Raw genomic sequence first — 23,580 nt, 5'->3', positions numbered from 1 at the left:
ACAAACTTTTGAGCACTACTGTACAGGCTCCACTCACTAGTTCCATCACTTACTCATTAAGTCCTTGAGAGATTCAATAGGAACTAATCTGAAAAGTTTCCACACCATTGCAATGAGAATATCTGGTTAGACTGAATATAAAAACAGGACAAATCATTATATATAACCAATGTTGGAATACAAGCTGCTGGTTTTTTAAAGACAATATTTTGCATATGTAGGTAATGATAGCCATTTATTTTATACTACTAAAACTCTTCTTTCTGATTGAGTGTAACCTTCAATTGGATGAAATGGTGCATTACAGGGCCACATTTTTTGAATCAAGATACCTCAGATGGGCTAATTTATAGAATGTGTACAAAATCTGGGACCCATGACTCCCATGGGATTGAAATTTGGGGAAGTTGTGGCAACTGCTGCAGTCATGATCATACTCCCTGCCAGCTTCCTACAAAAAAAGCCAATAAGGAAGCCCACAGGAAAATGGAAGTTGCTCCTGCTTCCACTGCTTTTTTCCTCTGTGGTCATTCAGTTGAGTTTAGTAAGGTAATATATCTGAAACGTTAACCCAATGGGTTATGGGTTGTCTAGTCATCTTAAAAGATGTTCTTCCAACACCTTTAATGGCCATCTTTGAATATTAGAATTAAAATTCTTTATTGGCCATGTGATTGGACACACGAGGAATTTGTCTTGGTGCAAATGATCTCAGTATACATAAAAGAAAAGATACATTCATCAAGAGTCAAAAATCACAAGGTACAACACTTAATAATAGTCATAGGGTATAAGAAGCAATCAAATCATACTAGGAAACAGTCAATATAGATCCTAAGGATACCAGCAACAAAGTTACAGTCATACAGTCACAAGTGGGAGGGGATGGTTGATAAGGAGTGATGAGAAGATTAATAATTATAGTAGTGCAGACTTTGTAAATAGTTGGACAGTGTTGAGGGAATTATTTGTTTAGCAGAGTGATGGCATTTGGGAAAAAACTGTTCTTGTGTCTAGTTCTGGTGTGAAGTGCTCTATAGGTTGGTTTGAGGGAAGGAGTTGAAACAGTTTATGTCCTGCATGTGAGGGATCTGTAAATATTTTCACAGCCCTCTTTTTGACTCGTATATGAATTTGCTTGAAATGGTAGATTCAAATAACACTTAGCCAAGATGCCATTTTGTTTACTTGTGGCTGAGCAAATGTATGAATTCAGCTGCTGTAATTTATCCAACAATTAAGATTAAATCATAGCATAGAAAGTGTTGAATCCAGCCAATGAGTTTTAGATAATTATAAGGTACTCCAATATTTTCTGATGTTATCCTTTCCATTTTTTCCCTTTGCTCCTTTGACCTACAACTGTCAAAACTGCCCCCTTGAGCAATCTTCACCTGATGCTGGTCTTTACATTTGCAACTGCCTACTATGCTGGCAAAATGTTTAGTCCTTTACATTTTTCATATCTATGTTTTTAAAGAAAAATTTGACACAATTAGTTAGCTTCCACTAACTGGTTCAACTAAACTTAAGTACTTGTAAGGATGCAATGCATTTTCTTATTTACAACTTCAATTTCCCCCCAACTTTTTCCACTTGAAGAGATTTTCCATAATAATTTTGTTTCTACTCATGCTGCTGGAATTGTATAAAATGTTTTATGAAACAGCTTGATTAAGTCTGATGCTCCAGTCTCACTGACCTTCAGCCATATAGTTTTTAAAGAAAACAGGGTTGGGGCTGTGACTGCATAGGTACAATTATCCACTTCTAGTCATTTTGGATCTGGATGTACTGCAAGAAGTTGTACCATCAATTAGCCTTAGTGTGTTTATGCTTTAGCTAAATATATAGTCAGCAGCAAAACTATTGAACGGTTCTCCATTCCTTTTTCCAAATATAATGCACCATTATTAGACAGCGGAAAAAGGACAATAACAGAACCATAATTATTTGGAAGAATGTATTTTTATGCCATACTATAACATTTCTGCCCTTGAGGGCTATGAGCAACACTCAGACCTATGCAGCGGTGTTTTATGAAATAATTAAAAAAACAACACTTAAATTGTACTGATCTAGCTTCAGTGAATTCCATAAATACATAGTGTAGGTAACAGGTTAGGGATAGGTTGTAATGGAGAAAATCTATGTAGTCACTAAAAGTCAAAAATGACTTGATGGCACATAATCATTCACTAATTGCACATTCTTATACCATTTCAAAAGTTTTCAATTTTTCAGTGGATCATACAACTATTAAACAAACTCATTTACTGTGCATGAGGTAGTAGTGCAAATGGTATTTTGACCTAGTAAATCATAAAAATGAATGAAATGTTATCTTTGACATAGGACATTAAGATTACACACATCTAATTTCTGAACCCAGAGAATTAGCCTTTCACCATTCTATGATTCCAGAACTAGTCAGGGTATAGGAAAATGCTGAAAAGAATAGAAGATATATAAGACATAGGTGTGCTATATAGAATTGAGAAATTTTAAGTGGCAAAGGAATGTTCGCAGATACAGCATTTTCACATCTAAAGCTCCATTCTGAAGATTTTACTTCATTGTTTTGTTGCTATAGTGATGCTCCAATAAGTACACTATGAGTTGAATGAGCTGCATGCATTTAAGTAAATTGCAAGACACATGAGCCTTTCCCGATTAGACAGTAATTGGCTGCAGCTAGATTCCAGGCATTGCTAGAACTCCTTTGTCCTTCAGAGCCAGCCATTGGAGGTGAAATCATGGCGTAATTCCATTAATTGTATCTCAGTTAATGGTAGCAAAGGGGCACGGCAAAAGCCTCCTTGATAGCCAAACCACTCCATCGCCTGCTTGAGACCTGGGACCCCAAATTTCCGGGTGACCTGTTGGAACACAAATAATATAAAATTCTAAAAGATACTATCAGACTAATCTTGTAGAATAACTGTTTACAAATTTCTTTTCATGCAAGCACCACTCTAATAACAGAAAGTGGCACAGATTGAAGGCTTGTACTATGTAAGAATTGGTAATGACAATTATTTCTCTGCAATTTTTCCTAAACCTAAGTAAGGAATTCATGTCTGCAATACTTCAGCATTTTGAGTCAATGTAGACTCCTTGAAACAATGTAGATTATTATTTTGGGGGGAAATTGTTATTTTTTTACTTAGATAACATAAGATCTGGAGTTAGTATAAATCTACTACTAATTTAGGCCAATGGTTTAATTTTACATTTTCCTCTACTTTAACTGACAGAGGCACGGTTTATCCCCAATGTTTCTGTCCAATATCTTTTAACAAGCACATTTTAGCACTGAACTATGAAAAGCAGAAAGACTAGGAAAATTAGTAAAGGTTAATTAATATTAAAAGAACCAGGATTTTTAATTAATTAAAAGACCTGACTATTTTTTTAAATATTAATTGTGCCTAAAATTAATCTGAAAGTATTTCAAAATTCATAATTGTAAAAAATTTGGGGGCGAGGAACACATTTTGGAAACACACCATGTGAATGAAACACAGGCTTTTCAAACACTGTGATTTTTTTCTCTAAGTGCGTGGTTTTTTGTTTTTTTTAAAAAAAAAAGCAAAATAGAAATTTTAAATGTGGAAAGTTCAAACTATTGGAATGAAAGCAGGAGAGCAGTAGACAATGATTTAGTAGAATTACTTTATCATTGTATTTGACATTATGGGACACACAGCCTCCAGTTCAAAGAAGATTATTATGACAAGTGCACAGGATTGGACTTCAGGCGGATTCCTGGCTGCGGGAATCCCACAAAAATAGTGGGTTTTTAAAATTATTCTAACCTTCTTTCCCAAAACTTGCCAACAAGGATAGTTTCACTTTAGAATGTTTAAGTTCCCCCACATTTAAGGGCTCTTACTGCAATGTTTGGCTCAATCAATCGATGCTGCAGTTCGCGAGCTTCATCCCAGTTTCCACCATGGGAAAGATCATCAAGCTGACAGACAGCACTGCCTAATACATTGGCAAGGGCACAGACTCCTCCTGTAGCACCTAAAGTAGAGCTCAGAGTCAACAGAAAATGTCTAGTTTATAAACAATTCATCTTCCCATATATACTTCATCCACCCCAACAGCTTTTCTTGCATTATTCCAGAGCAGGGCTTTCAAACTCGCAGCGTTATGTTGTCGTCACGTGAGGTATCGTGACTTTTTCCCCCTTTGCTAAAACGGGGGTGAGCGTGGCCAGCATGTGATGCATCTGGCCCGCGGGCTGCGAGTTTCACACCCTTGTTCCAGAGCATACTAACTTAATAATTTCTTCTTAGCAATCATGTACATTATAATACAACTATTGTATTTTTAAAAATATTACAATAGCTCAGGGGTGTCAAACTCTCATCATCAGGGCGGCATCACGTGACATATTGGAATTTTATTCCCCTTTGTTAAACCAGGCAACGCATCCAGCCTGCGGACCGTGAGTTTGGCACCACCACAATAGCTGCTTTCCTATTCCGAAAGTGGGATATTGCTTCCCCATATGCTGAAACATTTATCCTACAACCTACCTACAATATAGCTGGCTAGCAAAAAACCAGCTGATCCTGCCAGTACCTGGAAGTCTTCATTCTGTGTCTTGTGGACAAGCAGCCCCAGGCGTGTAATCTGGTAAAAGATAGATTGGTTTGATAGCAGGAGATAGCACTAATCACCAAAATGCTAAAAGGTGCCATTAGCAAAAACACAGGGGGCTCATGGTGATACTGCACTCATAATCACACATGCCAAGGAAGTAATAAATACAAGGCTCTTTAATGAACATTTTAATATTGTCCATGCCACTTGATTTTGCTAAATCAATCTTTTCCAATGTAGATTTCTCCAGATGTTTGGTCCTAAAAATCCCAGCAGTTCCAGCCTGCATATCCAAAATGGTAATGGGAATTAGAATCAAAACATCTGGAGAGGCCAGTCTAAAGTTTGTTAGCTTTTTGAAGTTTTCTCTTTTTTCACTTTGTTCTACAAAGGTCTTGTAATTTAAAAGGCAGCTAAGGATTACACGGTCTCCAGCTTCATGCATCTAGACAAGTCTGTTGGAAAAAAAATAATACAATTTTAGATTTCAGAAGTGTGTTAGCAAAATTTCCGCAGCCTCATGTTTGGAAAATGAAAATTTGAAGCTGTTTGAAATGCTCCTATACAGCTGTGCTTGAAGAGCAATAGTTGTTCTCATAAGGCAGACCAGCTACAGTAGAACAAATATAGTTGGGATTTCATCCTATATTGGTTCTTCAGAAATAACTACTGTATAATTACCACATAAATGTTATATTTTTTATCTTTCAAATTTATATTACACCTTATTCTTCAATCTACTCAGCCTGGGGATTGCTGTGTTTATTCTTACTCATAAGTAAAAGTAAACTTTGACTGTTATCATCCAGTGAGCTTTTTGATGAAACAGAGATTTGAACTTGAATCGTCACATTCTATGGTATGGCGCTCTCTATAAAACAGTAATGTGAACTTTAACAAAGTACCTACTTTGTTGTTCTACTGTTAGTTTAATGTTCAAGTGATAATTGTATGGGAAACTGCCACCTGGCTGTGCTAAAAATGTTTAAAAAGCATTTTTTTTTCAATACTGAAACATTAATTCTTCATAGGGGGAAAGAACAATTTGCAGATCTCCAGGTCTCTTAAGAGAAAATGTGTACAACAGCTTTCATTCTTTAACACCAAAATATGACCAACATGTAGATTCTTATATTGCCAAGAAGGAATAAGAATCCCTGAAGGGATCACATTAGTGCAGCATCTGGTTGTCATATTTCACTCACATTACCATCACTGTCCTTGATCCCCACTATGTTAGGATGTTGCGCGAGGTTGACCACTGCCTCATTGGGCAGTTCCAAGCCTGTGTTGGCTGGAACACTGTACAGTATCACAGGGATTGGAGATGCATCAGCCACCTGGGAACATAAAGTAGTAAAGGATGTGAGCACACAGGTTAACAATCTACTAGTGAACAACAAACTGCACTGAATTTAACTGATTAGACATAATTAAATTAACTAATTAATAGTATTTTTCTCAGCTGTCAAAATAAACACTATACTTTGTAGAAGAGAAGAGAAGAGAAGAGAAGAGAAGAGAAGAGAAGAGAAGAGAAGAGAAGAGAAGAGAATTCTTTATTGGCCAAGTGTGATTGGACACACAAGAAATTTGTCTTGGTACAAATGCTCTCAGTATACATAAAAGAAAAGATACATTCATCAAGAGTCAAGAATCATAAGGTACAACAAGAAGTGCCAACTTCTGGAGGATGTCTGAGGCTTTCAGAAAAACATACATTCTTGGGGTCCCAAATTATGTACCTCTGCTACATGGATATTGCAATTGTATCTCTCTTGAATTTTGCTTGGCTTATTATTGCACTTTAGTATTTAGAAACTGGACAACTGAATTATTACATGCATTTCCTGCTCAGCAGAATGTGGATCATTGAAATATAATATTTTGGTGAATTGGGATACATCCATTCTTTCACCATAGCAAATTTCAGAATAGTTGTCCTTCTATGGCAAATACCATGATTTCAATAATGGCTTGTGATCCATTAATTGATTTAACTCAGCCTGTCCTAAGCTGGCATCTTTCAAATATGTTGGTATTACAATTCCCAGTATTCCCAGCCAACATGGCTAAATCTTATATGCAGTAATTCCAACAAATGTGGAGGACACAGATATAGAAAGCCTTTTTCAACTGCTTATGAAATTCTCAGAATCTTGAGAATGAATAATGAGAAGTTAATCTCAACCCTATAATGAAAAAGAATGGAGGATACAAATTCTCGTTTTTTATTTTCTGTTCAACGCTCAGTATTCAAGTAAAAGAATTTAAGACAAAGTACTTCTATCTGTAAACAATCACTAAATTTAAGAAATTTCACTTGAATCAAGATTTTTTTTTTAAAAAAGCTGAATTTCTATTGTGTTTGAATTCTAACAACACCTTCAAGTTCAAATAATATGTAATAGATAAGGAATACATAACCTTTCCATCACTGTTCCCAGCATCATCTTACCACACCTTCAAAACTTTATTTAGTATCTATCATCTGATTTGGTTTATACATAATACTAAGCCATAATGTCAGCTTTACTTTTTTGGCTCAAGGTGTAATGTGATACCTTTGACACCACTTCAGTCATCTCTAATAAATATAAATCAGAGAATATCCTGACCCACTTCTTTACCTGGGTGTAATGATGGATCAAGGCAGCACTGGACATGCTTCCACGGAAGTAACAAGGAGTCACCACAAGAGCAGCATCAGCACCCTTGTCAGCCATTTGTTTTGTCTTCTCAATGGTGCAGTAAGTTGCTAAGAGAAGAAATATAAGTGACTTAAAGGACAGCTCTTGGTATATTAGGAGCTTCTTGAGGGTCAAATTAGATACCAGACATAGAATCTTTATATAAGGTTTGGTCAGCTAGAGGCCAACTCCTCTAGTCTACTTCTTTTATTGCTCACATTCACATCCTGACCCAACCAGCAGAAGCTTTTCTTTAGGCACAGCTTGGTGCACCCGCATCACGACTTCCAGGCATTCCTCCTGTGTCAAGTAGGGAGCTTCCCCATTGGAACCATGTACTACAAAACCTAAAGAAATAAGAAGATAACACTGAGGAGCTATTTATGTTTCCATCAAGCAGAAAATCCCACTGTTTTATTTTAAGTATGCATACAGGTAGTCCTCGACCTACAACCATTCATTTAGTGACCATTCGAAATTACAATGTCACTGAAAAAAGTGGATTTATAGCCATTTTTCACCTTTACAACTGTTGCAGCATCTCCACAGTTTTGTGATCAAAATTCAGATGCTTGGCCACTGGCATGTATTTGTCCTGGGGTCATATGATCACCTTTTGCGACCTTCCGACAAGAAAAATCAATGGAGAAGCTAGATTCACTTAACAACTGCAATCATTTGCTTAACAACTGTGGCAAGAAAGGTCAAAAAGTAGGGCAAAACTCATTTAACCATCTTGCTTAACAACAGAAATGTTGAGCTCAATTGTGGTTGTAAATCGAGGGTTACCTATGTTTTTAAACTAAAATTCTCCAAAGCAAAGCATCAATGAATCAAATAATTAACATTATGGAACTATAAGATGAACAAACAATAGAAAAAGCAGCAGGCATTAAGAAACTAGTAGTCTATACACAGCAGTAAACAAGCCAAATTAGTCCAGGTCTGGGGAATATGTCTTAATCTTGCAACCTTGGCTGCTTACAGTATAAAAGTCACAACTCACATTTTCATTTGTGTTTGGAATATATAGTAGCATACTTTAAAACAAGAAAGATACATGTTCCAGATGAGCATTGAGGTAAGAGGTGAAGAAGTAGTGTCCCTCTAGATCAGGGCTCTCCAACCTTGGTGACTTTAAGCTTGGCGGACTTCAACTCCCAAAATGGGAGTTGGCTGGGGAATTCTGGGAGTAGAAGTCCTCCAAGCTTAAAGTCGCCAAGGTTGGAGACCCCTGCTCTAGATACTGTTGAACTCCAACTGTTATTAATTCCAGCCATATGGGTTATGTGCCAGATTGATGGCAATTGTCACCTAATAATAAGATCTAGGGCACGGGTGTCAAACTCATGGCGTGATGTTGCCATCACAGGACGTCTTGTGACATTTTTCCCCTTTGCCAAGCTGGGTGGGCGTGGCTTACACGTGACACATCCAGCTCTCCGGCCACCAGTTTGACACCTCTGAGCTAGGGGAACAAATCTCCTGTATCATCCGCCCAGCTGCCATGTTTTGACTCAGCTTATGTTTTCCAGTAGATTCCAAAGGCAGTATAGCATTACAAAAGCCTGGCTTAACTTTTATTAACAAATGATAGTTACATCACATGCAGAAATTGAGTAAGTTAATTTACCGACACTATGATAGTGTAGTCTGGTGGTGAACTTGAATAGAGGAGATTCAGGTTAAACTCCCAACTGGAACATAGCTCAGTGGGGGACTTTCCAATGACATTTCAGTCCAAGTTACCTCACAACTCATTGTAGGGATAAAAGTAAAGATTTCCATTTATATCCTCTCAAAGGAAAGTTAAAAAACGCAATACACAGATAAATAAGATGCAATAATACATTGAATTTCTACTTGACATTTATATTATAGTTAGGCATATGATCATTTCCATGAAAAGACAATAGCTTTATCCTGAGCGCAGATGAACTAAAAGCTTTAGGAAAGAATACATTTCTTGGGAATTCAAGAAGTACACAAGTTGTTACTGATATAATATAGTTATCTGCTAGTTAATGTTAGTAGATCATTACTCAGGAATAGGAAAAATGTGCTATCCAGTACATGTTCCTCCATTTTCCATTTACAGTAGGCTAGGTCCAAAGTCTGGGTGGGCAACTATGCGTATCCTTGAAGACAAAATAATTTGGCTGTGCTTCGCCTTCCTATACTTTTGAAAGGACTTATTAGTGCTTTCAAAAGTACAGGAAGGAGAAGCACCCCCAAATTTTAATAAAATAAAATGGTTTCTTTTTTCCTAATCTTTCTTAAACTAACAACACTGGAAAAGGTGGGGCAAAAGGAGAAGGATGAGGATGAGATGGTTTGATAATGTCATTGATGAAATGAACATGAATTTGGACAAACTCCACGAGGCAGTGGAAAACAGTAGAACCCCAGTGAGCTATGGTGCATTGCAAAGAGTTGGACACAACTTAGCAACAAAAAAATCTGGATAATATTCAGCCATAACAGGTGTATGCCTTCCTGCTATCATTTATGGTGGCACTTTCTCCACAGTGAAGCATGTTGGTTTCTCCCCCAAAACTGAATATTTTCTATGCCAGAAATGTGCTTTTAACAGAAATCTGTCCAGATGGCCTGAGTTCACCATTTAGGAACAAGTTAATATATCATGCTTTACTTAAGTAGAATTTACTGAATAAACCATAACTAGTTGGGCTCAGAACCACAATGTCTCCAGTCACACAACCTGTTGATAGATAGATAGATAGATAGATAGATAGATAGATAGATGTGGTTGGTTGCTTTTAGACGGGCAAAAGGAAGCATACTGGAAACTGTACGATTCCCCCCACCTCTTTCCGCAGGGTTCAAAGGACACATTTACCCGTGTGTCCTTCTCCCCTCAAGAGTGAATACCCTACCTCGGAAAGGAATTTCGGCGTAGAGGCGCAGATTCTCCTGCAACCGGGCGTAATCTACACGGCCTTGAGACGTGAAAGGGGTGACGAGGGGCGGATAGATACCCCGCAGGTCTAGGCGGCGAGCAGGTGCCGCTGCAGCCAAGAACCTTCGGAGAACACCGCCCGCAGCCACACGCGTGGGGCTCGCGCAAGGGGTCCGCGGCCAAAATTGGCACAGAAAGCGCGGGGCTAGGGTCGCCCTGGCCATCCTGCTGTTGCTTGATGCGAATGCTGTGCCGCTCCGGGTCATCGGATCCCTTCAGGAAGGCGGAGGAAAAGTCCCTCGAGACCGCCCGCGGGGCGGGAAGTCAGACCACACCAGCTCAGATACGGCTGGCTGAACTCCCTTTAGGAGACCTGAAAGCAGAAAGCAGGCGCCGCTTCACCTCTTCCTTCCCTTCGTTTCTTTTGCAACTTTCAGGTTGGACCTGTTCCCAGACGGAAGTAGGCCAAACTCCCTCCGAGTCTAAGCTTTCCTTATCTATTTATGAGTTTATAAACCGCTTCACTCGGTGCTATTCTAAACACTATACAAAAGGAAGTCTTTTAAGAGTTGACTTTGCTAAAATCCACGAACAAGGTGGTTGTGGGGAAGAGGAAGGAGGGGGGAAAGCCAGAGGTTAGGGTGAAAAACAAAACAAGAAAGAGCCTTTCATGACGGGCCACACCAGCATGAAAGACCTTGGCAGGCAAAAAGACAGAGCAGAATGGCAATTGCGCTATCTAAGTCATAATATGGTTTATTTGATTTTGCTTAGCTAGATTGGCTTAGACAAATGTGGCTTATTCATTAATCCACAGTGAAGCAAAGAGGTTGATGAGAGAATGGGCTTATTTGCTTTGATATAAATGGTCTTTCTCACTACAAAGTAAAAACATCTGCTTTGAGCTTGTTTATGGAATAGCTGTTCAGTGTAATACTATATATAAATTCATTAATAAACAGCACTGGCATCTGTTGGCTGTTTCAGATCAATTAAGCCATTCAAATTCCTCACCAGCGACCTACTCTACTCCAGGTAAGCAGTGACAAATCCTAACAGATTTTATAAAATTTTGTTGTTGCTCTTAGGGATTACAGGTTTCCCCCCACTTTTCTCTTAACCATGACACAAATATGTCCTGACAACATATTTGGGGAGCATTTTATGACAGTGTCTTCAGCACGCCCTTAGCCCTTCAGAGTGACATGCTTAAGTCTCCCTTAGTTGCACCAGTACTTTCCCTCCTTATCATGACACCATCAAAGTTTAGGCAATGCAATTATCCACAGAAAAACTGCATCAGAGTGGTGGTGGTGACGAGAAAGGGAGAGTGGCAACATGGCAGTGTTTTCATTCTCTATTCAGTTTAATGTGTCTTGTTCACATCCTTATCTGCTGAAGGATGTTAGCACTTTTAATGGGCACAAAATATTAACAGTGTTATTTTGCATGCTGAACAACAGATCTGACCTCCATTTGTTAAGCCAATTTGGCATTGGCTGTCCTGCAACTTTGGAAAGGACATTTCTGCCAAAGAAACAAAGGTTATCCTATGTCTTCAAATGAATTGTTCTTAAGTGAATATGCAACTTGGAAAGTAAGGCCAGCAGAAAAGCACATGGCAGCCATCCAATTGATGCTTGGGTTCACACTCTAAAAAGAATATGATAGGTTCTCCAGCTTGTCAGACTTTGCAGTACTATAAAATATATGCATAGACACTCTCTGCACATGAATTAAACAAATTAATATTTAGGGTGTGCATTGCTATGATTGGTAGATAATTTTAACAGATGGCTAGATCCACGTTACATTTTTCTTTTGTACTCTGTTTTAAACGTTATGTTGTGGTTTTGTTCACCTTCTAGCCTATGTTTGTGTCTTTTCAACTTTAGTGTTCTGTGTATAAAAATTGACTATAGGATGGAATATTGTGTTTTTACATGATTTTTTAAAAATGTCCTTTATGCTTTTCCTGTAGCCATTGAATTGCTGGTTTTATATTTTTTCTGGAAGATTGAAAGCAGATTGCTCTGTACTCAGAAAGGCTGTTGCTTCTCAAGCTGTGAGTCTCTCCTACATTCACTACTTGGCCAGTTATAGAAGATGCACATGTCCTTAGTTATCTGCACCTGCAAGAAGTCCCAGAGCAATCACATTTGAAACTGTGTCATATCTGATTAGTTATCATACAGCTGTTTGAAACTTGTGGGAATTATCAATAGCTTACTGCAATTTGACTCAGTGGATATCAGAATTGCGGTTGTTTATCAGACCTTTAACAACTGTGTGACAAGCAGAAATTTCACAATGCCTGCTTGAGAAAAATGGAAGGTTCTCAGTTATTGAATTTAGTCTCGTCATCCAACTGCCAAAGATATAATAGCATTGTGATTGATTTAAAAAAAAACCATTAGAAATTGCATTTCCCCCCACTTTTTTTGGTTTTGTTTTGCTTTGATTGCATTTTTATTGGGGTTTTGTGACCTTAAATTTCAAACTATTCTTGCTTCAAATTGCAGGTGTCTGCTTTGTTCATCCAACTACGTCTCATGTTGGCATTTCTGTTGTGTTTGGCTCTTTCTTTTCCAGCACTTCCCGTGTATCTGCCTGCCATAACTGCACCAGATCTGCAGGAGTTTTGCCAGCCTGTGTAGGAGAAACAGAGAGAAGGAGGTTTTACAAACTCCAAACTGACATGAAACATTCCATTACTTCAAAACATGGATATGCGTTTGCTGATCTATTAAATGCTAGTGGACAGCATCTGAAAAAGAAACCACATTTCTTTTGCTGTTATTTTTGTTGCTATTGATTTATTTACAAATGTTATCCACTGTATAGGCCACAGTGGATAAAAACTTACCAGATTTTTGGCCAACATATCTGCCCCATGCAAAATCAACATCTTCATTATCTTGTAGCGATTGAGGCGTACAGCATCATGCAGGGCACTGTCTCCCTCCTGCAGTAGAGAGATGACAATAGCACACTGCCTAAATTCACATATAATGCTAATATTATAACCAGTTTGTTGAATAACTCTAATGACTTGTTCATAGATAATGCTAGTCAACTATAGGAAAATTCATAAATTACGTTGTCAAAACAAACAAACTTCACAATGACAGTATTATGTGAGAATTAGATCTATATGTAAGATTGGCAATCAAAAATAAGTTTGAGTATAGTACCAAAACAAGAGAAATAGCAGCAAATAAACAGCTAGATAAAAATAACATGCATTAAAAATTAGTCTGGATCCACTGAATATGGCTTTCTGAGTCAGCTATAACAAGAAATGGGCAAATACTATAGAGTTGAAAATCATGTCAGCCAAATAATTTCTGTCTGTCATAGATAAGATTGCAGGTTTGCCATTATGTGGAAAATATTAGCACTAGGAATCAGAAAGTAGAAACAGTGTTTCGTTTTGTGCTTTGTAGGCTGAAAATATCTAAGATGATATGGAACAGTTACAATAGAGAATTGCTTGACTACCTTGAAAAAGAAAAAGAAGCATATTAAGATTTGAAATTAAACTTCAAAAGGAAGATGTTTAAATCCTAAAACCATAGCACATCTTTCTCAAGCTTGGTTTTCTGTTCATTTTGTTTCCTTTGTGAGTTTGAGTGCTAATATTTGCATGAACTTCATATTACATTTATATTTCACCCGTACTACAAGGAAATCTGGATAGTATGATTCTTACAAAATCCTCTGCGTATATATAATTGTGGTCATTTACCTTAGTGGATTAAGATGCAAGTTACATGTTAGGTAGATAAGCAGTCAGAAAAAGGTATTTCTTACACGGTCACGGGAATTGACATCCACACCACTGTTTATCAGATGTTCCACAACCTCTGCTACACCAGTGCGAGTGGCCACATGTAAAGGAGTACTGAGAAGCTGAGTTCAAACAGACAATGAATAAATATAAAAAACAAAAGCAGAAAAGGATAAGTATATTCCTTGTTAGCTATTTTTTTTCTTGAAAGAAACGAAGGTAGTTAATTTAAGTGAGTTCATTTGGTCTCATAATGAAATGTTGAGACTAAAAACAAGGCGACTCAGGTTTTATTTTTTTCAACCATGGAAATCAGGTGGGCCATTCATTCTCTCAACCCAACCTACTGCAATGAGGGTGGGAGACGGCAGGCCTTATATTGAAGATGCTGGCTGTTGTGGTTTGCTGGCAGCCTGCGCAGATGGCAGCAGAATCGCACAGTGGGGAAGAAAGGGGATCTGTCTGGGAGTCTGGAGAGGACTTGGATGGGGGTCTTGTGTCCGATGGAGAGATGGGGCCAGGACCATCTTGGAGTGGGTTGCTGACTCCGGAACCTCCGGAGCCTGGCAGTAGCAAGGCCGAGGAACAAGGGGAGCCTGTTTCCAGTTGCACATGTGCTCAGAGCTGCTAGAAGGCGAGAGCAGCTGAAACAAAAGGGGCGACTTGGGAGTAAGGCTGGGAGGTGATTGCCCCTCCCATAAGGTATAAAGGACAGGCCAAAATGACAAAACCTTTGCAGGAAGCAAAGTCGTTCGTTCGGTTCAGACTCATTCTTGAAGCTCTTTGTATTTCGGTTGGTTTTTGTTCTACTTTATTTGACACTTCTGTTATTGGCAGCACTTCACAGGAAAGAAAGGGACTATTTGAGATTCATTACCGGCTGGGAATGAAAATAATCCCCAGTGTTGCAATAAAACAAGACTTGTTTTTAAAATAAGTGTGCGCGTAATTAGGGTCTCGGAAACCTTGGTCAGAACACTGGCTTAGAAACCAGGAAATTGTGAGCTCTGGGCCTCTTTTAAACATGAAATTCAGCTGGGTGACTTAGGGTCAGTTGCTCTCTTAGCCCAACTCACCTCAAAAGTTTGCTGTGGGGGAATGACAAGGAAGGAAGGATATTAACTATGTTCACCACTTTGAGTTATTTCTATATTTTAAAAAAGGCAGTATAAAAAGCTAATAAAAATAAAGTGCTCTGGGACGTTAGAATTCAAATAGACAAGCACCTGCCACACAACACCCCAGACTTAACAATTGTCAATAAGGAAGACAAAAAAAATCTGTAGGGTGAATGTGGCAGAACTTGTAGACAGCAGAATTAGAAGAGAAAGCTCTGGAGAAAATCATGAAATACAAGGACCTGCAAATAAAAGTAGAACAACTGTCGCAAAAAAAAGCAAAGATAGTATCAATAGTAATAGGCACCTTGGGTGTAATCCCAAACCATCTGGACATCACTTGAATTTCATTGGCGCTAACAGTATCCCCATCAGTCAAAATGCAACTTTACTTAGAACACCTTACATCCTCCAGCGGTTTTTTTTTGACGCCATCAGATAACAATATCTGTCTATCCCAGGTCCTTGGGAAGGACTCAATAGGTAGATAGAAATGCCAAATCCAACTTTAACATCTGGCTGAATGTATAACCAACAACAACAATAATAATAATAATAATAATAATAATAATAATAATAATAATAATAATAATAATAATAATAATAATAATAATAGTTTCTTCCCCAAACCCCCAAAACTTTAACCTTAGACTGTCTACTATTGACCTCACCCCTTTCCTAAGAGGTCTGTGGGGGCGTGCATAAGCGCACCAACGTACCTACCGTCCCTGTCCTATTGTTTCTTTTATTTTTCTTACATATACCCTTTTAATGTATTAATAACTATGTATATACTTATACCTATTATCTTGTAAGCGATTGACAAATCAAAAACTAACTAAATAAATAAATGAAAATAATACTAGAGGTTTAGATGTAAGTGCACCCCAAATACAACACTATTAGTACCTTCAGAAAACTTTATTTTTCAGTTTTAGAAAGCCCAGTTATATTCCTTAATCTTGAAAGTAGGGGGATGAAGGTTTGTATCTTCACTTGTGACTAATATACTTGGATTGGATTAATGTATTTGGAAAGTGGACATTTAGATAGAACTAATTTAATTTCATTAATTGCAGTCATGTATTTAATAAGTATCTTTTGTCACATGAAATATATTATTGGGTTTTGGAGACAATCTACTGGATCACCTAAGGCTTTGAGAAAAGTACAAGTTGTGTACTCTGCCTTAACATCTGAATCTTCCTATTTCCTTAAAGGTTTTTTTTTTTTTCAAATTTCCTGTGTGACGCTGATCTGTTTCCTTGAATCAGCTCTCAACTCACCTTGTCCTTCAACTTTAGATTAGCCCCTTTTTCCTGCAAGAGCTTCACAACAGCTAGGTGTCCACCACGGCAGGCCCAGTGCATAGCTGTGGAATCCAACTGTCAACAAAAACCATGACTTGTCAGGAGACCACTGTTCCGGTTTCCTTCCAAGGCTGTCTCCAGTATTCTTTGGGGTCCCCTTTCTGATTCCAAATAATTATAACTCTCAGCCTTCCCCCCCCCAAAAAAAACCACCAAATAGTTCTGAGCACAATATTGTACCCAGAATATTCCATATACTGTACATTTCCACTGTGCTTTAGAGGAATTTGGTGGCAATAATGCATATATAGCCCATGCAGAGGGAGGGTGGCAATCTCAGCAGACACGGAGAAGTATCTTACGCGATCTCTGAAGTCAATAGTGGCACCTTGGTCCAAAAGCTTCTCTACAATTTCTGTGTGCCCTTCCAGGGAGGCACGGTGCAAAGCTGTCCTGTGGAACTAAATGAGGGACAGAATTAGTCTTCTGTAAATGGTAGGCTAAAAAGAGGAAAGGCTATGTCCAAAGGTGATTTTCTGACATTCACGGGCCCTTTCCTTTTTAAAAATCCTTGCCAGCACCAGGTTTCCCGTAGTTGCTCATAACAAATCAATATGCGTGACTCCTCCGTATGCTGTTTTAAATCAAATTTCACCCCCCCTCATATTTTTGTAGGAATATATTGAAAAGAGCAGATGTGCTATTGGAATGACATTTCTATTAATAAAGGAGAATGTTTGTAGCTCAAGGTTGAAATGAGGAGTCCTCCTTGCTGCTCTTTGAGCTGGCTTGGTTTCTTGCAGACGTTTCGTTACCCAAACTAGGTAACATTGTCAGTGCTCTATTTCTATTTTCCACTTCAATTTTACAAATATTTGTACTCTTCTGGTGGACATGAGCAAGCATACAGGTAGTCCTCAACTTATAACAGTTCATTTAGTGACCATTTGAAGTTATAACAGCTGAAAAAAGTGATTTATGACCATTTTTCACACTTATGACCATTGCAGTATCCCCAAGGCCAGATAATCAAAATTTAGACACTTGGCAACTGATTCATACTTACGACAGTTGCAGTGTTTCAGAGTCATATGATCACCTTTTGCATTTTTCTGACAAGCAAAAGTCAATGGAGAAGCTAGATTCACTTAACACTTACGTTACTAACTTAACTGCAGTGATTCACTTAACAACTGTGGCAACAAAGTTTGCAAAATGGGGCAACATTCACTTAACAACTGTCTTGCTTAGCAACAGAAATTTTGTGTTCAATTGTGGTTGTATGTCGAGGACTAACTGTACTTGAAATCAGAGATGTTAAATCCAGGAGCAATCTACAAGCTATTAATCTGATCCTCTCTGGCTATCTTGGGATATGGCTTTTTTTTTTTTTCCCAAAAGAAAGAAAATAACAAATTTGGGGCAACTTATTCCAATGTTAACATTACTTTTATTAGTGAACAAGAGCCTTTTCTTCCCTTGGAGTTTGTATCAATTTAAAACAGATTGTGTCCAAAAAACAGAAACAGCAAAGAACACTCTATGCCAGGGCTGTCCAACCTTGGCAACTTTAAGACTTGTGGACTTCAACTCCCAGAATTCCTCAGCCAGCTTTGCCAAGGTTGGACAGCCCTGCTCTATGCCAAACGTTTTCCTGCTCAATCAACAAATATTTGAATATATTCAGGGGTGGGCTGCTGGGGTTTCGCAGGGGTTTAGGAGAGCCCCTAGGTAGGTAAGATTCTGTGCAGTTCAGAGAACTCCCAAATCCCACTCCTGGCTGGCCCCACCCACCCTGCCCTGCCCCTCCCAGGAGTCACGTGGCCCGTTTTGAATGCAGACAAGTGCAGGACGTGCGTAGATACTTGGGGAGAGCTAAAAACGGGCTTCCCAGAAGTTCAGGAAGGCCGGAAATAGGCCCGTTTCCGGCTTCCAGAGAGCCTCCGGAGCCCAGGGAGGCCATTTTCGCCCTCTTGGAGGCTCGAGGAAAGCCTCCGGATCCCAGGGAGGGCAAAAACGCCCCCTCTGCCATAGTGCTGGAAGCTGACTAGGCCATGCCTATCATGGCCACGCCCACCCAGCAACCAGGCAGAGAACCCTTTGCTAAAATTTTTGAAGCCCACCCCTACATATATATCTTTATGGAAAGTGAAAAATAGTCATGAGGAAAAAGATACTTTTGTGGCCTTACTTCATCGCAGGTGTTTGGGGAACCTCCATCTACCAGGAACTTCTCCACTACTTGTATCCTGCCCTGCACAGCAGCTTTCAAAAAATCCTCCACTGCCACAGGTCCCGTCTGTAAGCATTTTTTAAAACAGAAGGATGACAATATTTTAACCTCTATATGAAAAGTTGCATGAAAAATATTTTACAGGAAAAAGTAAATATGAACCCCATCAAGACAATGTGTACTGGATTTTAAAAAAAACCTCTCAGTCTCCTAGTTTCTAGCCTGATGCTTTAACCACTACCCCAAACTGGCTCTTGGAAGATACTAATGGACTTTTATTTTAAAATCCTCAACAGTAGTAATGTTGGCTCTGGAATTCTGGCCAATAAAAATTCATATCTATGTATCGCCTTGAACCCATGCAAATAAATTTGATAATGCTCTCCCTCCCTCTCTCTCTCTCTCTCTCTCTCTCTCTCTCTCTCTCTCTCTCTCTCTCTCAACAGCCAGTTTGTAGAAGATTGTTCTCTGCCATTTTGCTCTGCTTCTCAAGATCTGGTCAGAATAAATATTGATCTTTCTCCCTTTTTCTCCAGTGTTTTCTTTTTCTCTTCTCCTACAATTTCCTCTGGTTCAGGCTCTGGTTTCTCCTCTTCCTTCTTTTTTGCTTTTTTGTGTAGTTTGAAGAGGTATTCGGTGCCACCAACTTCAAGGATCTCCTTTCTTAGGTCGACAGAACTCTTCCGCACCTTTTCTTGTCCCTATAGGAAGAGAAGCATATACAAAAACTCTTATGGTTTTCAAAAATTGTCTAAGAACTATTAGTTGTCTGATTTTCTAAGTAATGTCATGGAACAGTCTTTGGCCTGTTACATCAGCCTTTCCTTCCCGGTAAGGCAGGGAAGGTATGTTGCGGACCTTGTCAACCAAAGAATTCCAAAAGGTACGGTCCAGAAAGAGAGTCTTCTTGCCATTACCCCCAACCTGTGTGTTCTGACCCAATCCTTGTTCCAAGGAAACAAACACGAAACAGAGGTAACAGCAAAACCTTTTAATGATTCTTTACGAATTCCGTTCCTTCACGGTTAAAAGGCTGTTTCAAACTAATTGTCTCTGATAAGAATGAACCTTGCCAAGGTTGTGCAAGGCTGCCAAGAATACTAGATAAAGTTACTGAGAAATATTTCAAACACAAAGAGTCTCCAAACACCAACCAAGATACTCCGAATGTCCACTAGGCTTGAGTACTAAAACTTCTTTGCTTCCGGTTTCACAGCTGGCTTTTATCTCTTAAGGGAGGGACCATTACCTTACAGCCTTACTCCCGAGTCACCCATGCTGCTGCAGCTGCTCTTTCCTACGAGCAGCCCTGTGTGCATGCGCACTGGGCACAGGCTCCTCAGGGACCTCTTCCTCACTGCTGCCAGCCTCCACAATCTCAGAAGGCAGCATTCCACTCCCTGATGGTCCTGGCCCCATCCCTTCATCACACGCAGGCCCCTCATCTGAGTCCTCACTTTCTGAGACCTCAGCCATCCTCACCTGCTGCCGCCAAACCACAAAAGTGAGGTGGGCCACCATTCTCGTGGCCTTCAGGAAAGGCATGAAAGCACAACTCTATCCCCTTGCTTGGGACGCACCAAAAAGCATGAAGACATGAGGCTGATTAATGCCCTGAAAACCTCCCCCTCCCTTTTAATTAAGTTTAACAATTGCCTCTTTTAAATATTATATAATGGTTGTATGCTTGTAATATTTTATTATTATTTTATTTTATGAGACTGCCCAGAGTCTCTTAGTGGGAGAGATGGGTCGTTCTTAAATATAACAAATAAAAGTAAATACATAAATATAGCAATGTTTAATTCTTTATTCCTCCACTTTCTTAGTATCTGCATAGCAAATGGATATTTTTATTAAAATGTCTATAGAAACTAACAATAGATTTTCCATTCTAAAAGATTTAACAAGTTATACTAGTAATTTAGGGGTTTCAGAAGTTGAAAATGCTGCTGATCCAACCTTGTTAACTAATGTTGTAACTATAAATATTGCGATTGAGTTACACTGGTACAGAATATTTGTCTCTTAACACAGAGTATGTTAAGTTAATCCAAAGTCAATGATCACTATTTCCATTCAATTTTTCCATATCATCATCCTTTTCCTAATTTTTAAAGTTGAGTTTCCCAATATAGCATGGGAAAAAGGATCAAATCATTTTTTATTAAACATTCTATTTCATTTTTAGCTGACTTAATTGTTTCCAGGTTTACTAGTTTTAGTATATTTAGCATATAAGTTGTCCAAATGAACAATTAACACCATCTATTGGCTTTCAGTACTTAGTATCTGATAATAAGCAAGCATTATAATATAACTCCAGATTCAGAAAACCAATTCCTTTCTTATTAATTGGTAATTGCATTTTCTATGAAAATATTCTTGGAATCTAACAACCTCACAGTAAGTTTCTAAAGAAAACAATATTTTCTGAAAGTATTTTCCAGAAATATGAACTGGAATTCCTCTCAGAATATAAATTAATTTGGGAATAATATTTTGAGAGCATTCACTTTTCTCCAAAGTATAAGGATTAATGAATCACTCCCGTCTATCAATATCTGAAGAAACCTGTATTGTATTTATATTACATGTTACAAATCAAGTTATATCCTTTATAACTTGATATTTAATGGACATACATACCCGGATACTTTATGGATTCAGCACAAATATAGAATTGATGCTCCTTAAATAAATGGGTAACCAAATGGAAGTATCCTGCTATTTTACTAAAGACATCCATTTGTGCGTCAATTGTGAAATAGTACCGTGTAGTTTAGAAATAAACGAAATATTTTCATTTGCAACCAATTTGTGTTCAACTGAGTTATGTTACCACCCTTGGAGTGGTAAAAAGCTAGTGACTAATACACAGAGAATGTTTTACCCAATAAAATATGCTCTGGGTGTGGGTTTTGTTGGTAGAATAGGTAAAATAGGATCTAAGAGTCCCACTCACCTTAAGATTTGCAACGTCCTTGTTAATAAGTCCATGTTTTTTCTTTTCCAGATGTGGAATATCCAACTGGACCACTTCTGGTGGCATTGCAGAGGAGTGTTTTTTCTGGGTTAAAAAAATGGAGAAAGTGTCCAAGCCTGAGGCATCTGCTCTCTGCTTTTTTGTTTCTTTCTTTCTAATTTATGGTGCATTCTATTTTTGAGGGTTTTATTAGATACATCCAAATTCTTTTTCTTCTAAATAAGTTTATTAATGTTTACAAATACAAAGCTAAAAAGAATTAAGAAAAATATAAAAAAGTAAAGAAATAATAATCTCTTGCTACTCCCAGGATAACCTGATAATTATCTTGAAACGTAATTTTTACGACTAAGATATCCAAATCCAATGCAAGAATGTGGTTGTCTCTCTTAATAACTAGAGTTTGGGATTATTTTGGTTTTTTTGGGGGTGACCTTGATATACTGTAATCTGATAAAGCAGCAACATATTTCATTCCCGCTTTTTAATCATAACATTAAAACTTGAGGTCAAAACATGGCTTCCCCTTTAAATCTGCTTCCTGAACCAATTGACAAAACTCTCTGATAAAACAGCTATGGCTGGCAAGAATATTTTGCTTAACTTATGCCAACATCTTTCATCCATAGTTTAGTATTCCAGTAAGCTTCTAGGCCCCATCTTTTACATCTACTTTCACTGCCTGAATCCCAAGTAACCAGCCTTCTTTGGCTTTAGATACTCACTTGTTGCTGTTCATCTTCCAGTTTCAGCTTCGCTTCAATCAGCTCCGTTGCCCATTTTATCTTGTCGTCCATATCCATCTTTGTTTGTCCTGGAAATGTGAATATTCTCCCCTACTCCTCAGATCCTAACTCAACTTCCCAATCTTTTATACTGTGTACTCTCTGACATCTCCTCTTGCAGTCACTGATATGTCCTGCCCCTGGGTGCCTTTGTCATGAGCTCAGTCTGTCAAACTCTCTTCCTTTTCACAAATCACGTATCTAGTGATCCTTTAATAGTTACACATCTCTGGCCAATCAGGAAGTGAACACAGAATTCCCTGAACTACAGAGGGATATGAGATTTTGGCAGAATTCCTTTAGTCCCATATAGGTGATTGGGCTTCCCTAGTTAGATTGTGGGTGGAGTTTATAGCTCCATGTCTGGGTAGAATTCTCTGTAACTATTTATGAATTATTATGATGCTTGGTAGAACAATCTAATATAGAATCATAGATATGATCCTAACTTGGTGCCCTCCAGATGTGTTGGGTTACATAGCCTGAGCATACTAGTTGACAACAGTAGATTTATAATCTGACACATCTGAAGAATACCAAATTAGGAAGTTCCCTATTTATTTTAAAATGCTACCTGCTATGGGAAAGTGCTACATATCAGCCCATGGGGTTTGCCAGAAAGATTTGCCAACCTGCCAGGCATCTAACTTAGTCACAAAGCCTGGAATAGTGAGCATGGAATACTATGATGAACCAGGGGCAGATGAGATGACATTAGGAAGAATTGAGATGAGAACTATTTATAGCGGACATAGTCTCTGTGTCCCTCTCCCCTTTAAATTATGATAGCAGTGTTGCTCAACTAATGGGATGTTCCTGCATGCACAAAATGTAAATCCTTTCCTTAATAATAATTCAGAATGTATTTGGGCAACTTTCTTTCCAACAACAGAAGTTTGCTTACATAGGAATGCAGGACAGAATGAGCGACTGGGAAGGGAACAGGCTGATTGACCAAACATATCTTGGGCCATTTTACAACAAGACTTGAATTTGCTTAGCATCCTTTTTCTACTATCCCCGTTTCCTGAGACAAAAGAATGGTTCCAACCACAATCAGGCTATATTTCCTAATTCCTGCCTGCATGATAAAAACAAGACCATATACTGCATATATATTTTTATAAGTGGATT

At 38.4% G+C, this 23,580-nt stretch overlaps 2 protein-coding genes and 1 long non-coding RNA gene across 3 annotated transcripts; 1 reads left to right on the top strand and 2 right to left on the bottom strand.

Moving 5' to 3' along the window:
* Window positions 1–646: 646 nt before the first annotated feature.
* On the bottom strand, window positions 647–10,641 carry HOGA1 (4-hydroxy-2-oxoglutarate aldolase 1). Its single transcript, XM_026674836.2, has 7 exons — window positions 10,202–10,641; window positions 7,523–7,651; window positions 7,245–7,372; window positions 5,820–5,954; window positions 4,548–4,644; window positions 3,896–4,029; window positions 647–2,879 (listed from the first exon to the last, which is right to left on the bottom strand). The coding sequence occupies exons 1-7, from the start codon at window positions 10,488–10,490 to the stop codon at window positions 2,730–2,732; spliced, it is 1,062 nt and encodes a 353-aa protein (XP_026530621.2). The 5' UTR covers window positions 10,491–10,641; the 3' UTR covers window positions 647–2,729.
* Window positions 10,536–12,874, top strand: LOC148130898 (uncharacterized). Its single transcript, XR_015749436.1, has 3 exons — window positions 10,536–10,661; window positions 11,212–11,259; window positions 12,817–12,874. It is a non-coding gene; the product is annotated as an uncharacterized LOC148130898 (long non-coding RNA).
* On the bottom strand, window positions 10,965–22,930 carry ANKRD2 (ankyrin repeat domain 2). Its single transcript, XM_026667599.2, has 9 exons — window positions 22,387–22,930; window positions 21,641–21,745; window positions 19,236–19,376; window positions 18,634–18,741; window positions 16,805–16,903; window positions 16,419–16,517; window positions 14,038–14,136; window positions 13,091–13,189; window positions 10,965–12,873 (listed from the first exon to the last, which is right to left on the bottom strand). The coding sequence occupies exons 1-9, from the start codon at window positions 22,462–22,464 to the stop codon at window positions 12,775–12,777; spliced, it is 927 nt and encodes a 308-aa protein (XP_026523384.1). The 5' UTR covers window positions 22,465–22,930; the 3' UTR covers window positions 10,965–12,774.
* Window positions 22,931–23,580: the final 650 nt, after the last annotated feature.

This window comes from Notechis scutatus, chromosome 4 (assembly GCF_049901735.1).
Source record: "Notechis scutatus isolate UNSWTSFEM ecotype Mainland chromosome 4, rNotScu1.2, whole genome shotgun sequence".
NCBI lineage: Eukaryota > Metazoa > Chordata > Lepidosauria > Squamata > Elapidae > Notechis > Notechis scutatus.
Note: the sequence above shows the minus strand (reverse complement) of the source record. Positions and strands in the feature narration are given on the sequence as shown.